Source organism: Lucilia sericata, unplaced genomic scaffold, assembly GCF_015586225.1.
Source record: "Lucilia sericata isolate MDLA Ls3-8-SP2 unplaced genomic scaffold, ASM1558622v1 Contig000454F_arrow, whole genome shotgun sequence".
NCBI classification, from domain to species: Eukaryota; Metazoa; Arthropoda; class Insecta; order Diptera; family Calliphoridae; genus Lucilia; species Lucilia sericata.
In genome coordinates this window covers 67,501-88,056 of record NW_023994469.1, presented here as the reverse complement: position 1 = coordinate 88,056, position 20,556 = coordinate 67,501, and the positions used below count along the sequence as shown (strand labels likewise).

The window sequence follows — 20,556 nt, the reverse complement described above, 5'->3', positions numbered from 1 at the left end:
CTAACTACTAACTAACTACTAACTACCTAACTAACTAACTAACTACTAACTAACTAACTAACTAACTAACTACTAACTACCTAACTAACTAACTAACTAACTAACTAACTAACTAACTAACTAACTAACTAACTAACTACTAACTAACTAACTACTAACTAACTAACTAACTAACTACTAACTAACTAACTAACTAACTAACTAACTACTAACTAACTAACTAACTACTAACTAACTAACTAACTAACTAACTTAACATAACTAACTAACTAACTAACTAACTAACTGAACTAACTACTAACTAACATAACTAACTAACTAACTACTAACTAACTAACTACTAACTAACTAACTAACTAACGAACTAACTAAACTAACTAACTAAACTAACTAACTAACTAACTAACTAACTAACTAACTAACTAACTAACTAACTAACTAACTAACTAACTAACTAACTAACTAACTAACTAACTAACTAACTAACTAACTAACTAACTAACTACTAACTAACTAACTACTAACTACTACTAACTAACTAACTACTAACTAACTAACTAACTAACTAACTACTACTAACTAACTACTAACTAACTAACTAACTACTAACTAACTAACTAACTAACTAACTAACTAACTACTAACTAACTAACTACTAACTACTAACTAACTAACTAACTAACTAACTAACTAACTAACTAACTACCTAACTAACTACTAACTAACTAACAACTAACTAACTAACTAACTACTAACTAACTAAACTAACTAACTAACACTAACTAACTAACTAACTAACTAACTAACTAACAAACTAACTAACTAACTAACTAACTGACTAACTTACTAACTATCTATGTAAGAGAGTTTCGTCCTTTTCGTATATTCAGTTAATTTCACATCCTCATCCTAGTTAAGCCGATATTCAAAACTCCCATTTCCATTTTTCCTTTCGTTTTCGTAGTTCTCAATGCTTATTCTAAGAATTCCACACTTTGTTCTCATTTGTATTAGTAAAAATTTCGGAATTTATTTTGACCTTTCCTAAGCCTGGTTTCAAGAAATGTTGCTTGCATTTCGGCCCTTTTTGACTTCGTTAGCGATTAATTCTCTTACCTTTCTCCAACACTTAGATTATGTTCTAAAGTTTTCCTGCTCTTTTAGCGATTCACGATTGGACAATAGTTAGAACTCCAGAACTTTACATGCTTTTATCATCACTATATATTCATTCGAACTTCGTTAACGATTAATAGCCGACTTTCTCTTTCTCTTTCTTCTCTCCAAGACGAGGTTCTAACAGTTTCCTGCTATATAACTAGCGTCATACTTGTGCATATTCACTTAGCTTGACTAATTGATAAAACTCATTACTTTTGCTTGGATTCCGACCATTTTACATCCAATCCAGTGAATTAATACCATATTTGATAAGGATTTATGTGGATTAGATTTGAAGTTAGAATTTGCTTAAATTACGGAAAGTTTTTTTAAGAGCTCTCTCATTATTCTTGCCATCATTGAAAATTAGCCAAGTTTATCTTTACTCACGAGGTTTAAATATTTTCATCCTATAATACCAGAGATATACTTGTTCACCATGTAACTGTAACTTGCGATTCCCATATCAGTTTTATATACTGATAGTATAAAATAAGGATTTGATGGTCTAAATAACTTTTGCTACTGCCTCTCAAATCCAACCTCTTACAACCAACCACCATAATAAATAAAATAAAATCAACGAGTCGACTTTATTTCAAAACATACAAGATGAAAACCAAGAAGGATGCAGAATAACCAAAAATTATACATACGAATATAGAAAAAACCCAACTCAAATCAATTTGTGTTTTCAACTCATGTGTGTAAGGACAAACACTCAGGCTTTCGTTCTTGTTTTACAAATTACACAAGTATTCCTGACATTTCCTAGCAGTTTTAAAAGGTGGTCAAGTAAGTCTTTCAGAGAGAGTAGTATTTCCTATATATCTAACTGATTGATTAGAGTACAAATGTATAATTTAAGAACATTTGACACTTTGCAAGGTGAACAGTAAGCCCATCTTTACTTGAGTGTCTAATGCAGAGAGAACGCTTGTATTCCTAAGTAATCAAGAGAGTAGAAACCTCTGGTTGTTGTAGTTATTGAACCCACTAGTGGTAATCTTTGTGGAATCATTAGTCTATTTGTAATTGTAGTGTGTGTGTGAAAAGGCTCAGGACCCTCCCCATGAACTGCCGGTTTATTCATTATCTTTGTTTTCTGCTTGTTAGTTTTTGTTGTTTTGGTTTATTTGCCTTTTTGTTTATGTATATTTTACTAACTTTATTTGTAAGCTAAAGTTTTAACAGCGCACTTACACAAAACACTACTAGTAAACTAGAAATGAATTACACAAAAACCAAAATTGTTGAAATTATGTTAAAAAAAAAAAATAACTAAAAAAATATATACTTTTACTTTTACAAACACTTTTTCATTGTAGCTTTGGTTTCTATTCATGTCTATGTGGTCAGTTAAAGTCTTTGTTAACATGAAGTATATAGAAAAGCAACAACCCAGCAAACATTTTGGCTAAGAATTTTCAATAATTTGAAATGAAACCAGAATAAACTGTTATTTTCATATAGTTTTTCCCAGATTTTGGTACATGGTAGTGAGTCGTCTCTAATCCATCCTATGGTCGCTGCAGCGGTTCTAGATTTGAGACGAAATATGAAGAAATATAAAGGAAAGAGGAGGCTGATCAAAAAGTTTGATTAAAGTTCTCATTGCTTCAGCTCATTAGATATTGACTCTATTTCAAATTTAACACAACTTTCGTTTCCAACATGTTAAACATTTTCACTTGGAATTTTCAAATTTATTAGCATTTTCCTTTGCAGTTTTTTTTTATTTTTTGGGAAATTTCTCAAGCATTCTTTTATTTGTGTAGTAAATTTTATTTGATTTTTTTATTCTTCCTATAAACAGCCTTGACTTGTGTGATTTCTTTGTAAAAGCTTTTTTTATTTGGTTAACTCGAAGTTAAACATAAAGTACACAACACATAACCATTGAGTCCAGTATGTATGTATAAAAGAGAGCAGGTTGAATATAAAGATTATTGTTATTTGTATAAAGATTTGGGCGAGGAATAAATGGATATTGAAAACGCTATAGAATAGTAGAGGGACAATAGAGGTAAAGGTTTTCCGTTGTTGAATAACATAGTTTCTAATGACTTCTACGTACGGTTGCCTTACATGGAAGAAGTATTTTATCAATAATTTCTCATGTGTATAGCACAATCCGCTTTATATGACTGTCTCCTAGCTTCTGATAAACAAAATACTTCTTAAATTTAAAAAGTAGCTCCCTCCCACACACACACCAAAAAGTCCTTCGAGTAGTACTTGTAGTATTTTTACTTTTTTGTTGTGGGCATTTAAGTTCATTTTTATTAAGTTAAAGTTGAAATTTTATTTTACAACTTGTACTTTTAGACATGTGTACCTACATTAAGTAACATATTTTATGATTATACATATTTTTTTATATCTATAACTTTTTTCTTTCTCTATCAACCATAAAGGTCAAAAGTCTTTAAAAGAAGTGCTATTTTGTTGGTCGAATTTAATGTAGGTATTTGAGAGAAGTTTTTTGTTTTTATCACAATTACGTTGTTCGGTGGGAGCACTTTTTATTTACAAGGTAATTTTATAAATATTTGTATATAATGGGTACTTTAAAAATCGAAGAAGGTGGAAACATAATGAAAAGGTCAAAGAGAAGAAACTTTAAAAGAATGTTAAAGTTTAGAAGTAATGTCTTAAATCTAAGGGATAATATTTACCCAGCAACAACATGGTATCAACTTGTCCTTAACCGCCAATAGGTTATAGCTGCACACTGTCAGAGGTCGTGGCTTCTCACCAGAGGTACTAACTAACTAAATAACTAACTAACTAAATAACTAACTAACTATAACTAACTAACTAACTAAGTAACTACTAACTAACTAACTACTACTAACTAACTAACTAACTAACTAACTAACTAACTAACTAACTAACTACTAACTAACTAACTAACTAACTACTAACTAACTAACTACTATACTACAACTAACTAACTAACTAACTAACTACAACTAACTCTAACTAACTAACTAACTAACTAACTACTAACTAACTAACTAACTAACTAACTAACTACTAACTAACTAACTAACTACTAACTAACTAACTAACTAACTAACTACTAACTAACTAACTAACTAACTAACTACTAACGAACTAACTAACTAACTAACTACTACTAACTAACTAACTAACTAACTAACTAACCTAACTAACTAACTAACTACTAACTAACAACTACTAACTAACTAACTAACTAACTACTAACTAACTAACTAACTAACTACTAACTAACTAACTAACTAACTAACTAACTAACTAACTAACTAACTAACTAACTACTAACTAACTAACTAACTAACTAACTAACTAACTAACTACAACTAACTACTAACTAACTAACTACTAACTAACTACTAACTAACTAACTAACTACTAACTAACTAACTAACTACTAACTAACTAACTAACTACTACTACTAACTAACTACTAACTAACTAACTAACTAACGACTAACTAACTAACTAACTAACTAACTAACTAACTAACTAACTAACTAACTAACTACTAACTAACTACTAACTAAACTAACTACCTAACTAACTAACTAACTACTAACTAACTACTAACTAACTAACTACTACTAACTAAAAACTACTAACTACTAACTAACTAACTACTACTACTAACTAACTAACTAACTAACTAACTAACTAACTACTACTAACTAACTAACTAACTACCTACTAAACTAACTACTAACGAACTAACTAACTACTACTACTAACTAACTAAAACTAACTAACTAACTAACTAACTAACTAACTAACTAACTAACTAACTAACTAACTAACTAACTAACTAACTAACTAACTAACTACTAACTAACTAACTAACTAACTACTAACTAACTAACTAACTAACTAACTAACTAACTAACTAACTAACTAACTAACTAACTAACTAACTAACTACTAACTAACTAACTAACTAACTAACTAACTAACTACTAACTAACTAACTAACTAACTACTAACTAACTAACTAACTAACTAACTAACTAACTAACTAACTAACTAACTAACTAACTAACTAACTAACTGCCACGTCCTGGATGTCAAAAAGTCTAATAATGTCCATGGACGTTATTACAATTTTTAAAGTGTCATTATGTCCAGAGACATTGTGGCACTTTTAAGACAGAATTGTATTTAGGACTTAGGAAAGGGATAATCTTATTCCCAAATGAATTGCTCCAAAGTTTGTTTTGTTAAGTTGCGTTTTGGATTCCTTAACATAAGTGTCCTGGATAGAAGGCCTTCGGCCGGGCTTTAAATCTCAAGGGTATTTCAAATAGAGGCTTCGGTAAATTAAACATCTTTGAAATCCATGGCCTCTATCTCATTTTGCTCATAGACATTGTGACACTTTTGAAATTGTTATAACGTCCAACGACTTAATTTAATGTGTTACAACATCCATGACATTATGTCGCTGGACATTTTGACACACCAGCGATATTTAATAGATTATGACTGATTTGCTAAAGTTTATATAATGGAGACTTAGCCCTTTCTGATAATTAAGGGGGAGAAAATTTTTCGTAATAACCACATTTCGTGAACATAGTCCCTTTTTCACTAACCACAGGACTAGTTCATTAAAAACAAATTTTAGAAAATTACCCCCTTGTGAGACTATTCTATAGCAATATTTCCCAATAATGTGACAACTTTTTTGTGACAAATAAATTTTCTTTTTTTCACACAATTATTTTATATTTTATTTTATTTATTTTTTTTTTGTTAGGAAAACTGTCACTAGATAATGGCCTCATAAACTAAATATGTACATAAAAACATAAAATATAATTTATATTTACACCTACAGATAATAAATGTCATATTTTATGAAAAAATAGAAATTTATTGGAAATATTAAAAAATATATATACATATATCATGTTTTTGTTTTTTTTATTAACAAACAACATATGCATATGTAGTTTTTCTTACAGCTCTTGAAGGGATTAGAATCATATTTAAAATGTTTAAACAAAATAAACAGCAAAAACTATTAAAAATAATTTTTTGGTTAAAAATCAAATTTATGTTTGAAAACAAAATTCTTTATGAGGTTTATTATCTGCTTTGTGTGTGTATATGTGTAAGTGATGTTTGCTTTAGAGCCCATCACTGCTTTAAAACATGTACTTGTGTTGCAACTAATTTATCTTAAGGTATTTAAATATCAAAACTTTTCTCTTTTTTTGTAACTTGTAGCTGATGTTATTTTCATGTTGTCGTGTGTCAATCTTAAATAAACAATATTTTGTTTAACAATAACAAAAAAATGGAAAATAAAACATGACATGTTTATTTGGAATATCATTCATTAATAACCTGAAAAAAATCTAAAAAAAAACCAAAGCAAAACTAACAGAACAACAATGAAATCTTCCAACAAAAACTCTATTGCTTACTGTTTGCACACCCTCTTTCTCCTCTTTTTGTCAACATTTAGATCATCAGCTGTCGTAATTAATTGTTAATCTTTAGCACAAACAACAACAATTCTACTTTCCTGGTAAGCTATAGCTGGCCAATATAATTAATTACTTGCATTAGAAGACAAATTCACTGCCGGAAATCAATCTTGTGTCATTTAAATGGAAGAAACACTATTAGAAATTAAAACGAAAATTACGTTGTGATTTATCTTAGGAATAAAATGACTGGAAATTAATTTCGCTAGCAAAGTAGTTTGTTAATAGAATAGCAGCAGTAAAATGTTCAGATTAAATACTTGTTTATCTTTATATGTGGCCCAAAAGTGTCAAAATAGATTAAACAAAATGCTTTATTGGAGGGTGAGCAGAGGTAGCAGGAGTTGTTTTGTTTTAAAATTTAAGAAAAAAATTAATGATTTAATAAACAAATGTGTTTTACTTTAGAGAAACTATTTGTTACATCATATAAATTTGGTTTACTTTTAGGGATTAAGATTAGAATAGAAGTTATTAACATATTAGTTGTGAAGAGAAAGGGTTGTGTTTTTCAAAGGGTTAAATCAGTTAAGAAAAACATTTTTCGGCAATGAAAACTTTTTTCATTTCTATACTAAACAGCTGTACCCTTACATCTGTTAGATTCTAAAGTGGTCTAAAAAGTCACCAAATGTTTAGCAGTTGTCGGGCATTTCATTGTCGAAATTTCATTATTCTGGTCTTCTGTTTGGGGAAAAAGATCCTCATATAAACGTCTTTTATAATATGTGTGGAAGCGAGTTTTTGAATAAACTCACAAGTTTTTTAAATGTAAACAATCTTCCAACTATCGCCCAGAAGTGACTTAGACGTACGCGATAAGATGATGAAAATTCGAAGCAATGTATGTATGTTGTTTTTAGTAAAACGCATAGTCTATATCAACTATCATTCTGATAAAATTAGCCAGTTATCAGCCCAGCAAACATTTTTTTAATCGAAAAAGTCACCCATGCGATAGGACGTTCAAATTGGTTGCGCATTTTATTCCCAAAGTTTCATCATTCTGATCTTCTGTCTGGAAGAACAGATTTTCGTAAAAGATTCTCTATAAAAAGCAAATTTTTGAAGATATGCCCATGTTTTCTTAATCTTCCAACTGTCATGCAGTAGTGACTTAGACGTAGACGACAAAATGATGAAAATTCGAAAGAATACATTTATGTTGCTTTTAGTAAAACGCGTAGTCTATACCAACTATCATTCTGTGAAATTGAGCGCTACTAGCCCAGCAAGCAATTTTTATCGCGGAAGTAACCCATGCAATAAGACGTTCAAATTGGTTGCGCATTTTATTCCCAAAGTTTCATCATTCTGATCTTCTGTCTGGAAGAACAGATTTTCGTAAAAGTTTTCTCTATAAGAAGCAAGTTTTTGAAGATATGCCCATGTTTTCTTAAATGTGTATAATCTTCCAACTGTCGTGCAGTAGTGACTTAGACGTATACGACAAGATGCTGAAAATTCGAAGCAATATATTTATGTTGCTTTTAGTAAAACGCGTAGTCTATACCAACTATCATTCTGTGAAGTTGAGCGCTACTAGCCCAGCAAGCAGTTTTTATCGCGGAAGTAACCCAAGCGATAAGACGTTAAAATTGGTAGCGCATTTTATTCCCAAAGTTTCATTAATCTGATCTTCTATCAGGAAGAACAGATTCTCGTTAAAGTATTCTCTATAAGATGTGTGGAAGCAAGTTTTTGAAGATATGCACATGTTTTCCTAAATGTGTATAATCTTCCAACTGTCGTTCAGTAGTGACTTAGACGTATACGACAAAGAGATGAAAATTCGAAGCAATGTATGCATATATGTTATTTTTGGTAAAACGCGTAGAAAAGGAGAGTGAGAAAAGGAGAGTTCCCAGCCCAGCAAACATTTTTTCATCCTGAAGCTAATACTTTTTTGCGGAATGATCCTGATAGTCACAAAGTTTTCAGTGAAAATTGACAAAGATCTTATCGTGCAATTTTAGACCAGACGAGGTCTTAGCAATCAAGATTCTATCGTAATAGATGACCCTGTTCGAGAGAAAACATATCACATCTTTAATACCTACTAGAGGGATCTTTATAGTCCCCAATTATGCACTCATTTTTAAACCCTACACCACTTTAGTGGGATGTTATATTGGGTTTGTGCTGATGTTTGTAACGCACAATGATATTGGTTTTATACCCACTTTAAAGTATACCAATCGGTTTAGAATCATTTTCTGTATCGATTTAGCTATGTCCGTTCTTCTGTCCGTCCGTCCTTCTGTCCATCCGTCCTTTTGTCCGTCTGTCTGTCTGTCTGTCCGTCTGTCTATCCGACTGTCCGTCTTGAATATTAATACTTATGAGTTGTTTTCTTATTGAGTCATCATCATCAGTCATCAAGAAATAATGTTGATGCGAAATAATGACAACTTGGATACATTATACAAATGTAAACTTCTATTTGGTTATAGGAAATCAACTATTTGTCGTTAATGTTTGGTTTTGTATGATCGTCTGTGATGAAGCGAAAATCTCATGTATGTCTGTCTGTCCGTTTGTCTGTCTGTCCGTCCGTCTTGAATATAAATACTTATGAGTACTTTTCTTATTGAGTATATATCAACAGTCGTCAAGAAATGATATTGATACGAAGTAGTGACTACTTGGATACATTATACAACTTCTATTTATTTGGTTTCATTTGTCGTTAATGTTTGGTCTTGTATGATCATGCTGTGATGATGCAAAAATCTCATGAATGTTCTGGTCTTAGAGCAATATTTGGCTGTTGTTTTTTAAAGAATTATTAAATATCGACTGACAAGTTTTGTGTATTTTAAAAGACCCAAATTTCTTGAATTTCCGACAGGTAGAATATTTTGGCTTTAAATATTTCAATATTTTCTTGTTACCGAAACGTGCCTGGGCAACCAAAAGTAAACAAAGTTATTACAATAATGGAGTTCAAAATTAGGTTAATTTTATAAAAATATATTAAAATTCTATTTATTATTCAAATATTAAAATATTTTAAAGACATTTTTCTTTAATTTTTGGTATGCAGCTGTGTTTCTTTTCCTGTGAAACTCCAGTTTTTTGGTTATTATTGATAAAAATACATAATTTTTGAAAATAAAATTATAACATTTTTAGTGGAAATGAGTATTAATTTAATTTTGTTAAACACAAACTGTTATTTAAATATTTCCAAAAGCACGTAGTTAAGAAAAAAACTTTTAATCTTCTTAATAAGACTTTTCAAACATTTGTTTAACATTTCAAAAATATACGAGAAAAAAGTTTAACAAATTAAATTAAATATTCACATTGAGTACTTTAATGGCGCCATTAATTATTAATTTTAAATTATCGATAAATTCTGTAACGATTTTTATGTGGCATTTTAACATGAAACTTATTTTGAATTGTTAAAAAAAATAACACAGAAAATATTTCCATAAAATTTTATATTATAAAACAGAATTTTTTTATAACATATTTATATACTTATAACGTACATATGTACATACATATAACAATGAGTATGTACTTGTGTTTACATATATTAAAGTAGGTATTTATGTTCGAACATATGTTTAATAGACATAACCTATTTTCATTATTTTTTATGACTTCAAACATTAGCACCACTTCAAATGCAACTGTGTTATTTTCGAGGAATTTGCAAACATTTTTATTAATATACCGAATATCTGATGGAACATTTTTTTGGTATTTTAGAATTTTTTCAAAATACAGGGTTCTGCACAATATATAGTTGAAGTTAAATGGTGATTTTACAACTTAAAACTTCATCTCAACATGTAAACCAAACCCTAGAGAATAGAGAACCTACTGGGAACTAATGATGTAACTGGTCCCTTTAATTGATAGCTACCACCATAAAACATTCATTTATGTATTTCATGAAATTTTCCATTGATATGTTACACATTTCAAATATATTTTTTTATAATATCTATAATATTTTTAAGTATATTGTTTAAAAATTATATGCACACGAGCAGTAGTAGTAATGGTAGGTACCACATCATTTTACCATAAAAACGTACAAACAATACAAATTATTCAGAAAAAAAAAGAAATAAAAATAAAAACATTTGCCACAACATGCCACTTTTGCAATAGCAATTATTGCCATTATAAATGTTGAGCTTTTTTTTTCCCAAAAAAATTTTTTTTAAATTGTTTCCATATAAAATTCAAATTTTGCATGAAATTATACAAAATTTATGGTTTCTATTTGTGCCGTCAGAGTAATATAATACAGTTAATTTTACAGTTTATTTGTATAATATTTATTTAATACAAATAATAATTGAAAATCAAATATTATGGGGTAACAAAAATAATTGCTAATTTCTGGGAAAGGTTAATTTTTGAAAATACATTAATGGGAAAAATTGTAAAATAAAGAAATAAATTTAGTTGGGAATAAAATATTAAACAAATTTGTGCACAAACCATCGAGTTTGCATGTCCTTCTATCTTTAAAAAGCACCATAGATCCAGTTCAGTTCTAGTTCAGTTCTAGTTCAGTTCTAGTTCAGTTCTAGTTCAGTTCTAGTTCAGTTCTAGTTCAGTTCTAGTTCAGTTCTAGTTCAGTTCTAGTTCAGTTCTAGTTCAGTTCTAGTTCAGTTCTAGTTCAGTTCTAGTTCAGTTCTAGTTCAGTTCTAGTTCAGTTCTAGTTCAGTTCTAGTTCAGTTCTAGTTCAGTTCTAGTTCAGTTCTAGTTCAGTTCTAGTTCAGTTCAGTTCGTTCTAGTTCAGTTCTAGTTCAGTTCTAGTTCAGTTCTAGTTCAGTTCTAGTTCAGTTCTAGTTCAGTTCTAGTTCAGTTCTAGTTCAGTTCTAGTTCAGTTCTAGTTCAGTTCTAGTTCAGTTCTAGTTCAGTTCTAGTTCAGTTCTAGTATTCTAGTTCAGTTCTAGTTCAGTTCTAGTTCAGTTCTAGTTCAGTTCTAGTTCAGTTTCTAGTTCAGTTCTAGTTCAGTTCTAGTTCAGTTCTAGTTCAGTTCTAGTTCAGTTCTAGTTCAGTTCTAGTTCAGTTCTAGTTCAGTTCTAGTTCAGTTCTAGTTCAGTTCTAGTTCAGTTCTAGTTCAAGTTCTAGTTCTAGTTCTAGTTCAGTTCTAGTTCAAGTTCAGTTCTAGTTCAGTTCTAGTTCAGTTCTAGTTCTAGTTCAGTTCTAGTTCAGTTCTAGTCTAGTTCAGTTCTAGTTCAGTTCTAGTTCAGTTCTAGTTCAGTTCTAGTTCAGTTCTAGTTCAGTTCTAGTTCAGTTCTAGTTCAGTTCTAGTTCAGTTCTAGTTCAGTTCTAGTTCAGTTCTAGTTCAGTTCTAGTTCAGTTCTAGTTCAGTTCTAGTTCAGTTCTAGTTCAGTTCTAGTTCAGTTCTAGTTCAGTTCTAGTTCAGTTCTAGTTCAGTTCTAGTTCAGTTCTAGTTCAGTTCTAGTTCAGTTCTAGTTCAGTTCTAGTTCAGTTCTAGTTCAGTTCTAGTTCAGTTCTAGTTCAGTTCTAGTTCAGTTCTAGTTCAGTTCTAGTTCAGTTCTAGTTCAGTTCTAGTTCAGTTCTAGTTCAGTTCTAGTTCAGTTCTAGTTCAGTTCTAGTTCAGTTCTAGTTCAGTTCTAGTTCAGTTCTAGTTCAGTTCTAGTTCAGTTCTAGTTCAGTTCTAGTTCAGTTCTAGTTCAGTTCTAGTTCAGTTCTAGTTCAGTTCTAGTTCAGTTCTAGTTCAGTTCAGTTCTAGTTCAGTTCTAGTTCAGTTCTAGTTCAGTTCTAGTTCAGTTCTAGTTCAGTTCTAGTTCAGTTCTAGTTCAGTTCTAGTTCAGTTCTAGTTCTAGTTCAGTTCTAGTTCAGTTCTAGTTCAGTTCTAGTTCAGTTCTAGTTCAGTTCTAGTTCAGTTCTAGTTTCAGTTCTAGTTCAGTTCTAGTTCAGTTCTAGTTCAGTTCTAGTTCAGTTCTAGTTCAGTTCTAGTTCAGTTCTAGTTCAGTTCTAGTTCAGTTCTAGTTCAGTTCAAGTTCAGTTCTAGTTCAGTTCTAGTTCAGTTCTAGTTCAGTTCTAGTTCAGTTTCTAGTTCAGTTCTAGTTCAGTTCTAGTTCAGTTCTAGTTCAGTTCTAGTTCAGATCCAGTTCAGTTCTAGTTCAGTTCTAGTTCGGTTCTAATTCAGTTCTAGTTCAGTTTTAGTTCAGTGTATTTCAGTTGTAGTTCAGTTGTATTTCAGTTGTAGTTCAGTTGTAGTTTAGTTGTAGTTTAGTTGTATTTCAGTTGTAGTTCAGTTGCAGTTCAGTTTTAGTGAATAATCGACAACCGGAAGTGCGAATGAATTGAAATTATGTAAAGATGAGAACAACCGATAATATTGCTTAAAGATTATTAACGATCAACGTTTTTGTCATCAGATCTTAACTTGACATAATACAGCTTCTTTACAAAAATTTGTATTAATTACTTAAACATACATTACAAATATCTGTATTTATTTTAACAATTGCCACAACAAATTTAAACATATTCTTTCAAATATACAAATATATTGTTGGCGCTACTATTTATCACCAATATTATTTTCATTTACAAATTTCGTAATTGAAATTGAGTTTAAATAAATAATTGTAACATCATATTGAAAATTTACGCAATTTTTATTTATTACAATAAATTTTCTGCTCTAATATAACGCGGTAATACAGAAAAACAGAAAAATAATACAAATTACAACAGCCAGTATTAAATAAATAGAACAGTCAACCTTCAATGATGAAAAATAAATAGAACCATTAACACTTTGGCGTAACAATAAACAACAACAGCAGCAGCAGCAGCAACAACAATAGCAATTCAATCGTCAATGAATTGAAAGCAATGAATGAAAAACCTCAAATTATAACAAATGAAAAATTTCAATAATATATAGAGAGTATTTTTACAAAGTTAAAGTGAGGGGTAAAAGAAGAAAATTGAAAAAAAGGTAGTAGTATTATGGTAACTCCCTTTTTTAAATTTTACGGAAATTCGGATATTGCACAGCTGTTAAACGGAACAAAATAACAAACAATTCAAATAGAAATCGTAACAAATGTTTTTATTTTCTATAGAGTATAGCAGCCGACAACCGAGAATAATGGGGAAAAACCTCAACAAAAGTAGAAGTTGTAGTAGTGGTAGTAGTAGAATTGCTAGTGTATTGAAAAAATATGTATAATGTAGTAGAATATTGAAAACAAAATTATTTCAATGGCACTTAATGTATTTGGTTACGAGTAAGAGTATGAAATCGTTCAGCTTCACTTCATCAAACAAAATAAATAAATGGACCTGAAATGACTCGTGTACTAACGCTGTTAATATTATTACACCTAGGCCTAGTAATACGGCCAAAACTTATTACTTTTAAAGCTTAAACATAACAGCCGTTAAAATGGTTCATCCCATATGTTAATGTCAATTTACATTTGTTATACTCGTCGTACTCTTTCACTCTGTCAACATATAACGACCATAAAAAACTAAAATTATTCAATATGTAATTTGATTTTAATAAAAATGGTTTCGCACCGAGTTTTGAAAAAAAATTCACTTTTTATGAGGCGTAATTTTTGTGCATTTGTTTGTATTACTTCTTCAACTTTTGTGTGGCCTTAAATTTAAATCGAAAACCTTTTTTTGTTATTTAAAGTATTAAAAAATTATATTTAATGTCAGTTATTGGTAATGTATTTTTTTTCTTTTGTTATAAAATATTTTTATTTCCCCTAGTGTATGTCTGTCTATATCTCTCGTTACTTTCTGGGTGTTTGAATTTGTTTAGTGGTTGGTTGTTAATCATAATGTCATTATGTCGCTTTTATGTAACACACATGACTGCCAGTGTCACATTTTAGCATCCTCTAAAGTAAAGTCATGTGTTTTATATTCAAACGTGAAGAATGGACCCAGTAGAAAAGAACTAAACAAGTCCATAATACAACAACATTCGAAAAAGGAAGATTAAGTTCCCAGACTGGTATACAGTCCAGACTATCGACTGATCTATAGTTCAGACAACTGACTGGGCAATGGTCCAGACTACAGGAAGGTCTATAGTCTCGACTATAGGTCCAGTCTTTAGTGCAGACTATAGACCGTTCTATAGTCCAGACTATAGACTGTTCTATAGTCCAGACTACAGAATGTTCTATAGTCCAGTCTATAGACTGTTCTATAGTCCAGACTATAGACTGTTCTACAGTCCAGACTATAGACTGTTCTATAGTCCAGACTATAGACTGTTCTATAGTCCAGACTATAGACTGTTCTATAGTCCAGACTATAGACAGAACCATAGTACAGACTATAGACTGTTCTATGGACTAGACTATAGACTGATCTATAGTCCAGACTATAAACTGTTCTATAGTTCCGATTATAGACTGATCTATAGTCCAGACTATAGACTGTTCTATAGTCCAGACTATAGACTGTTCTATAGTCCAGACTATAGACTGTTCTATAGTCAAGATTACAGACTGTTCTATAGTCCAGACTATAGACTATTCTACAGTCCAGACCATAGACTGTTCTATAGTCCAGACTATAGACTGTTCTATAGTCCAGACTATAGACCGTTCTATAGTCCAGACTATAGACCGTTCTATAGTCCAGACTATAGACTGTTCTATAGTCCAGACTATAGGCCGTTCTATAGTCCAGACTATAGACCGTTCTATAGTCCAGACTATAGACCGTTCTATAGTCCAGACTATAGACCGTTCTATAGTCCAGACTATAGACCGTTCTATAGTCCAGACTATAGACCGTTCTATAGTCCAGACTATAGACCGTTCTATAGTCCAGACTATAGAGCGTTCTATAGTCCAGACTATAGACTGTTCTATAGTCCAGACTATAGACCGTTCTATAGTCCAGACTATAGACTGTTCTATAGTCCAGACTATAGACTGTTCTATAGTCCAGACTATAGACTGTTCTATAGTCCAGACTATAGACTGTTCTATGGACTAGACTATAGACTGTTCTATAGTCCAGACTATAGACCGTTCTATAATCCATAGACTATAGACTGTTCTATAGTCCAGACCATAGATTGTTCTATAGTCCAGACTATAGACTGTTCTATAGTCCAGACTATAGACTGTTCTATATTCCAGACTATAGACCATTCTATAGTCCAGACTATAGACTGTTCTACAGTCCAGACTATAGACTGATCTATAATCCAGACTACACACTGTGCTATAATCCTGACTACAGACTTTTCTATAGTCCAGACAAAAGACTGTTCTATAGTCCGGACTACAGACTGTTCTATAGTCCAGACTAAAGGCTGTTCTATAGACCAGACTATAAACTGTTCTATAGTCCAGAATATAGACTGTTCTATAGTCCAGAATATAGACTGTTCCATAGTCCAGACTATAGACTAGTATATAGTCCAGCCTATAGACTGTTCTATAGTCCAGACTATAAACAATTCTATAGTCCAGTTTATAAACAGTTCTATAGTCCATTCTATAGAATGTTCAATAGTACAGACTATAGAATGTTATATAGTCCAGATAATAAACTGTTCTATAATCCAGACTATAGACTGTTCTATAGTTCAGACTATAGTCCAGGCTATGGACTGCACTATAGACTGTTATATAGTCCAGACAATAAACTGTTCTATAATCCAGACTATTGACTGTTCTATAGACTATTGCCTATGATTTAGTCCTGACTATAGAATGTTTTATAGTCAAGACTACAGACTGTTCTATAGTCCAGACTATAGACTTTTCTATAGTCAAGACTACAGACTGTTCTATAGTCCATACTATATACTGTTCTATAGTCCAGACTATAGACTGTTCTATAGTTCAGACTATAGACTGTTCTATAGTCCAGACTATAGACTGTTCTATAATCCAGACTTTAGACTGTTCTATAATCCAGACTATAGACTGTTCTATAGTCAGGATTATAGATTTGTCTGTAGTCCAGACCATATATAATTTTTCACCAAAGTTTAAAAGAAGTTTGGAAAAAAGTACTTTTTCCTAATGGGTACCTAAGCCATTTACATTTAATATTTTTCCAATAAACAACAACACATCATATACATTTTCTTTGCTATTGAAGGGTGGCATTTTTCATACATAGTATATCTTTAAGATACATGTAATATTTTTTTATTTCTCTTGCAGTGAAAAAAATTATTGACAGTTGTCATTTGTATTCAATGATTCCTTTTTAGTTACACTCTTCTTTGTCATTTTCTCTTGTATATCATTTGTTAAAGTTAAAATAATGAAAACAGGGAGTATTTTACAATAAATAACATGACTTTAGTATTAAGTGTTTTAAATCAGATTAAAAATCGATTATTTTCAATTATTTTGTTACAAGTACTAGTGTGTGTGTGTATGTGTGTTTAAAAGTATTTCATTTTAGAAATTCTCAACCACTTTAAAATATACTTCATGAATGATCATCATGTGTATTTGATTCATTCATTCATTCATTCGCTCATTCAATTGTTCATTTAAACATTTAGTTTGTCATTTAGAGAGAGAGCCGTTCGCATTGATTTTACATCAAAATTTTTATTGTATCCATGTGTTGTGAAGTATCTATTCGAAAACGTGTGTGAGTATGTATGAGTAACACTTGAATGGTTTTTGGTTATTTATTAAATTGTGATTTTATTTCAACTCTACCCAGCAGATTGCAAATTCCCTTTTTCTAAGTTTTTGATACGCTTTTTACACAAACATTCCATGTAATGCAGAGAATATTCAACTGGTTATTTACTACATTTCAGGTAATCTGTAAGGGAGTCTATTGGCACTCAAGTGTCACTATGTAATGAAAAGTGTAATCAGCTGTTTAGAACTTAAAATATGAGACTATCACCCCAAACTGCAGGGCTATTTGCTAAAACGAGTGAATGTATTCTTCCCAAAGTTGTTGCTTTTATTTTGTCCCTTTAAATTGTTGTTTTTGTCATTTGTAACAAGTATTAAAGACCATTACAATAATATATTGAATTGTTGTTTTATTATATCGAAAGCATTTGCTGTAATACAATTTCACAGATTCATGAAAATGGAATTAAAGAAAACGAGGACTTTAGTGTATTAAAAAGTTTTAGTTTATTTATTTATGGTTGAAGACAATAAATTTAAAATTTCGCAAAATAAAAAGTTCAATATACTCCCTGAAGTCAAGTAGTACTTGGTACTTTTTACTTTCTTTAAGTTCATAGGGGGTATTGAAGTGATCTTTGGCATTAACGTTGTTATAATAATCTTTAAGAAATTAATCAATATATAACGTCACAAGAAGGTACCTTATGAAAAATGTACTTATTTTTGAATATAGCAAAGTCTGAGCTATAAGCCCAAGGCTATAGGTCTGTATACTGTCTAGATAACAGGCAAGTAATGATCTATAGTCCAGTATTTAAACTACAGTCAGGACTATAGTCGATATTGTGAACTATAAATCTGTTTATAGTCTAAACTATAATCGGGAATAAAGGTGAGTCTATACCCTGGACTATTAGCTTGTCTACACTATAGACCAATCTAAGATTGGACTATAAGCCAGCTTATAATCTGAACTATAGGTTATACGAACATAGTCTTGACTATGGCCTGTCTATAATCTTGACTATAGGCCTGTTTGTAGTCTTAACTATAAACCTGTCTACAGTCTTAACTATAGACCTCTCTGTAGTCTTAACTATAGACCTGTCTATAGTCTTAATTACAGACCTGACTATCGTCTTAACTATAGACTTGTCTATCATCTTAACTATAGAGATGTCTATAGTCTTAACTATAGAGTTGTCTATAGTCTTAACTATAGACCTGTCTATAGTGTTAACTATAGACCTGTCTATAGTCTTAACTATAGACCTGTCTATTGTCTTAACTATAGACCTCTATATAGTCTTATAGTTTTAACTATACACCTGTCTATAGTCTTAACTATAGACCTGTCTGTAGTCTTAACTATTGACCTGTCTATCGTCTTAACTATAGACTTGTCTATAGTCTTAACTATGGACTTGTCTATAGTCTTAACTATAGACTTGTCTATAGTCTTAACTATAGACTTGTCTATAGTCTTAACTATAGACTTGTCTATAGTATTAACTGTAGACCTGTCTATAGTCTGAACTATAGACCTGTCTATAGTCTGAACTATAGACCTGTCTATAGTCTGAACTATAGACCTGTCTATAGTCTGAACTATAGACCTATCTATAGTCTGAACTATAGACCTGTCTATGGTCTTGACTATAAACCTGTCTATTGTTTTGACTATAGAACTGTCTACAGTCTTGACTACAGACTTGTCTCTAGTCATGACTATAGACTTGTCTCTAGTCTTGATTATAGATCAGTCTATAGTCTTGCCTATAGATCAGTATATGGTCTTGAATAAGCATCAGTCTATAGCCTTGATTATAGATATGTCTATAGTCATGACAATAGTCCTCTCTATAATCTGTTGGCCCGACTATACTCTGGCCCATAGACCAGTCTATACTGTAATCCATAGACCAATCTATACTTTGGTCCATAGATCAGTCTATACTCTATTCCATAGACTTTTAGATACTCTGGTCCATGGACTAGTCTATAGTCTGACCGAAGGCAAATCTTTTCCATAGGCCAGTTGTATTTCATTTGCAATACTCAATTGCCCATTTCGTTCCTCATATCTATCCCCAGCAGCTTAGCCAACCACAATAAATGATGAGCATTGTTCGTTTTCTGTCATGTTTTTTTTGTTTGTTTGCTATTGAAGTGGTTGAATTGAGTTCATGTTTTTAAATACATTTAATTGAAAATGATTGAGCAGGGATTTAATAGCAGTTGCTGTTGAAATAGCAAAAAAAAAAACTCTAAGTATTAATATTTACAAAGGGATTAATTTGAGTGTATACTAACGCAAATAAGCAGAAAAATATTGACGATTTTTAATTGCTATTTATCTCAGCACTTAAATATTTAAATGTCAATAGACGTTAAATGGCAATTTGATTAAATAATGAAAAGAATTAATTAAAAAAAATATAACTAAACTTACCTTCATCTGCTGTGGCTGGATGCTGTTCAGCTTGTAGTCCCTTAAAACCAAAACCATTTATAAACAGTCCAATTGTCACATAATACCAGGTGTGGTAATACATTATTAAAATTTATCTTTTTTTTTAAATTTGTATAATTTTAATTAGAATTTTCGTGAAATTATGTTAGAAACATAAATTTGACTTTATATTATTATTTTGCCTTTTTTTGGGTTAACAAAAAAATAATAAGAAAAAATTAAAAAATAACAAAAAAAATATTACGGTGTTTTCTTCCTTAGAACTTAAAATAATTTAAGATTTCATTTAAATTATACTGAAATCTAACATTTAAAGGGAAAATTTCATAATGCAAAAAACCGCGACATTTTTGCCAACACTTGGGTGTTTTAGAAAGCACGTTCCAAGGATATGATTGTGGGTGGGTTTGCAGTTGCTTGTCTCAGGTCTGCCTGTAAAGAAAGTAAAAAGAAAGAACGTGTGGAAAAACAGATTAATTTTACTTTCTTTTATTGTTATTGTTTTTTTTTTTGTAATTTTTAAAAGCTTTAGAGAGAAAAAAAAAAAAACAAATCAAAATAAAAACAACCACGTAAAACTGTAAAAATATGATTTATGGAATTGTTAAATAAAAAACAAACACAAAAAGAATTTATGTGATTTATATATTTGTATCGTTATAAGGCATTTTTTATGCTATACTCGTTCTCTATCAGCAGCAGCAGCAACAATATCATAAAAATCATTTCAAATGCCCCTAAGTTAAAGAAGCGCAGATTCCAGTAAAAGAAAAAAAACGAAATTATTGTGAAATGT

At 30.7% G+C, this 20,556-nt stretch overlaps 1 protein-coding gene across 1 annotated transcript in view; it reads right to left on the bottom strand.

Annotated features, from left to right (window-relative positions):
- The window catches only part of LOC119605030, a 252,283-nt gene that overhangs the window by 190,772 nt on the left and 40,955 nt on the right, over positions 1-20,556 (bottom strand). The window contains exon 2 of the mRNA XM_037957970.1: positions 19,740-20,192. Within this exon, the coding sequence (XP_037813898.1) occupies positions 19,740-19,842 (103 nt within the window). The 5' untranslated portion in view covers positions 19,843-20,192. The remainder of the gene's footprint in view (positions 1-19,739; positions 20,193-20,556) is intronic.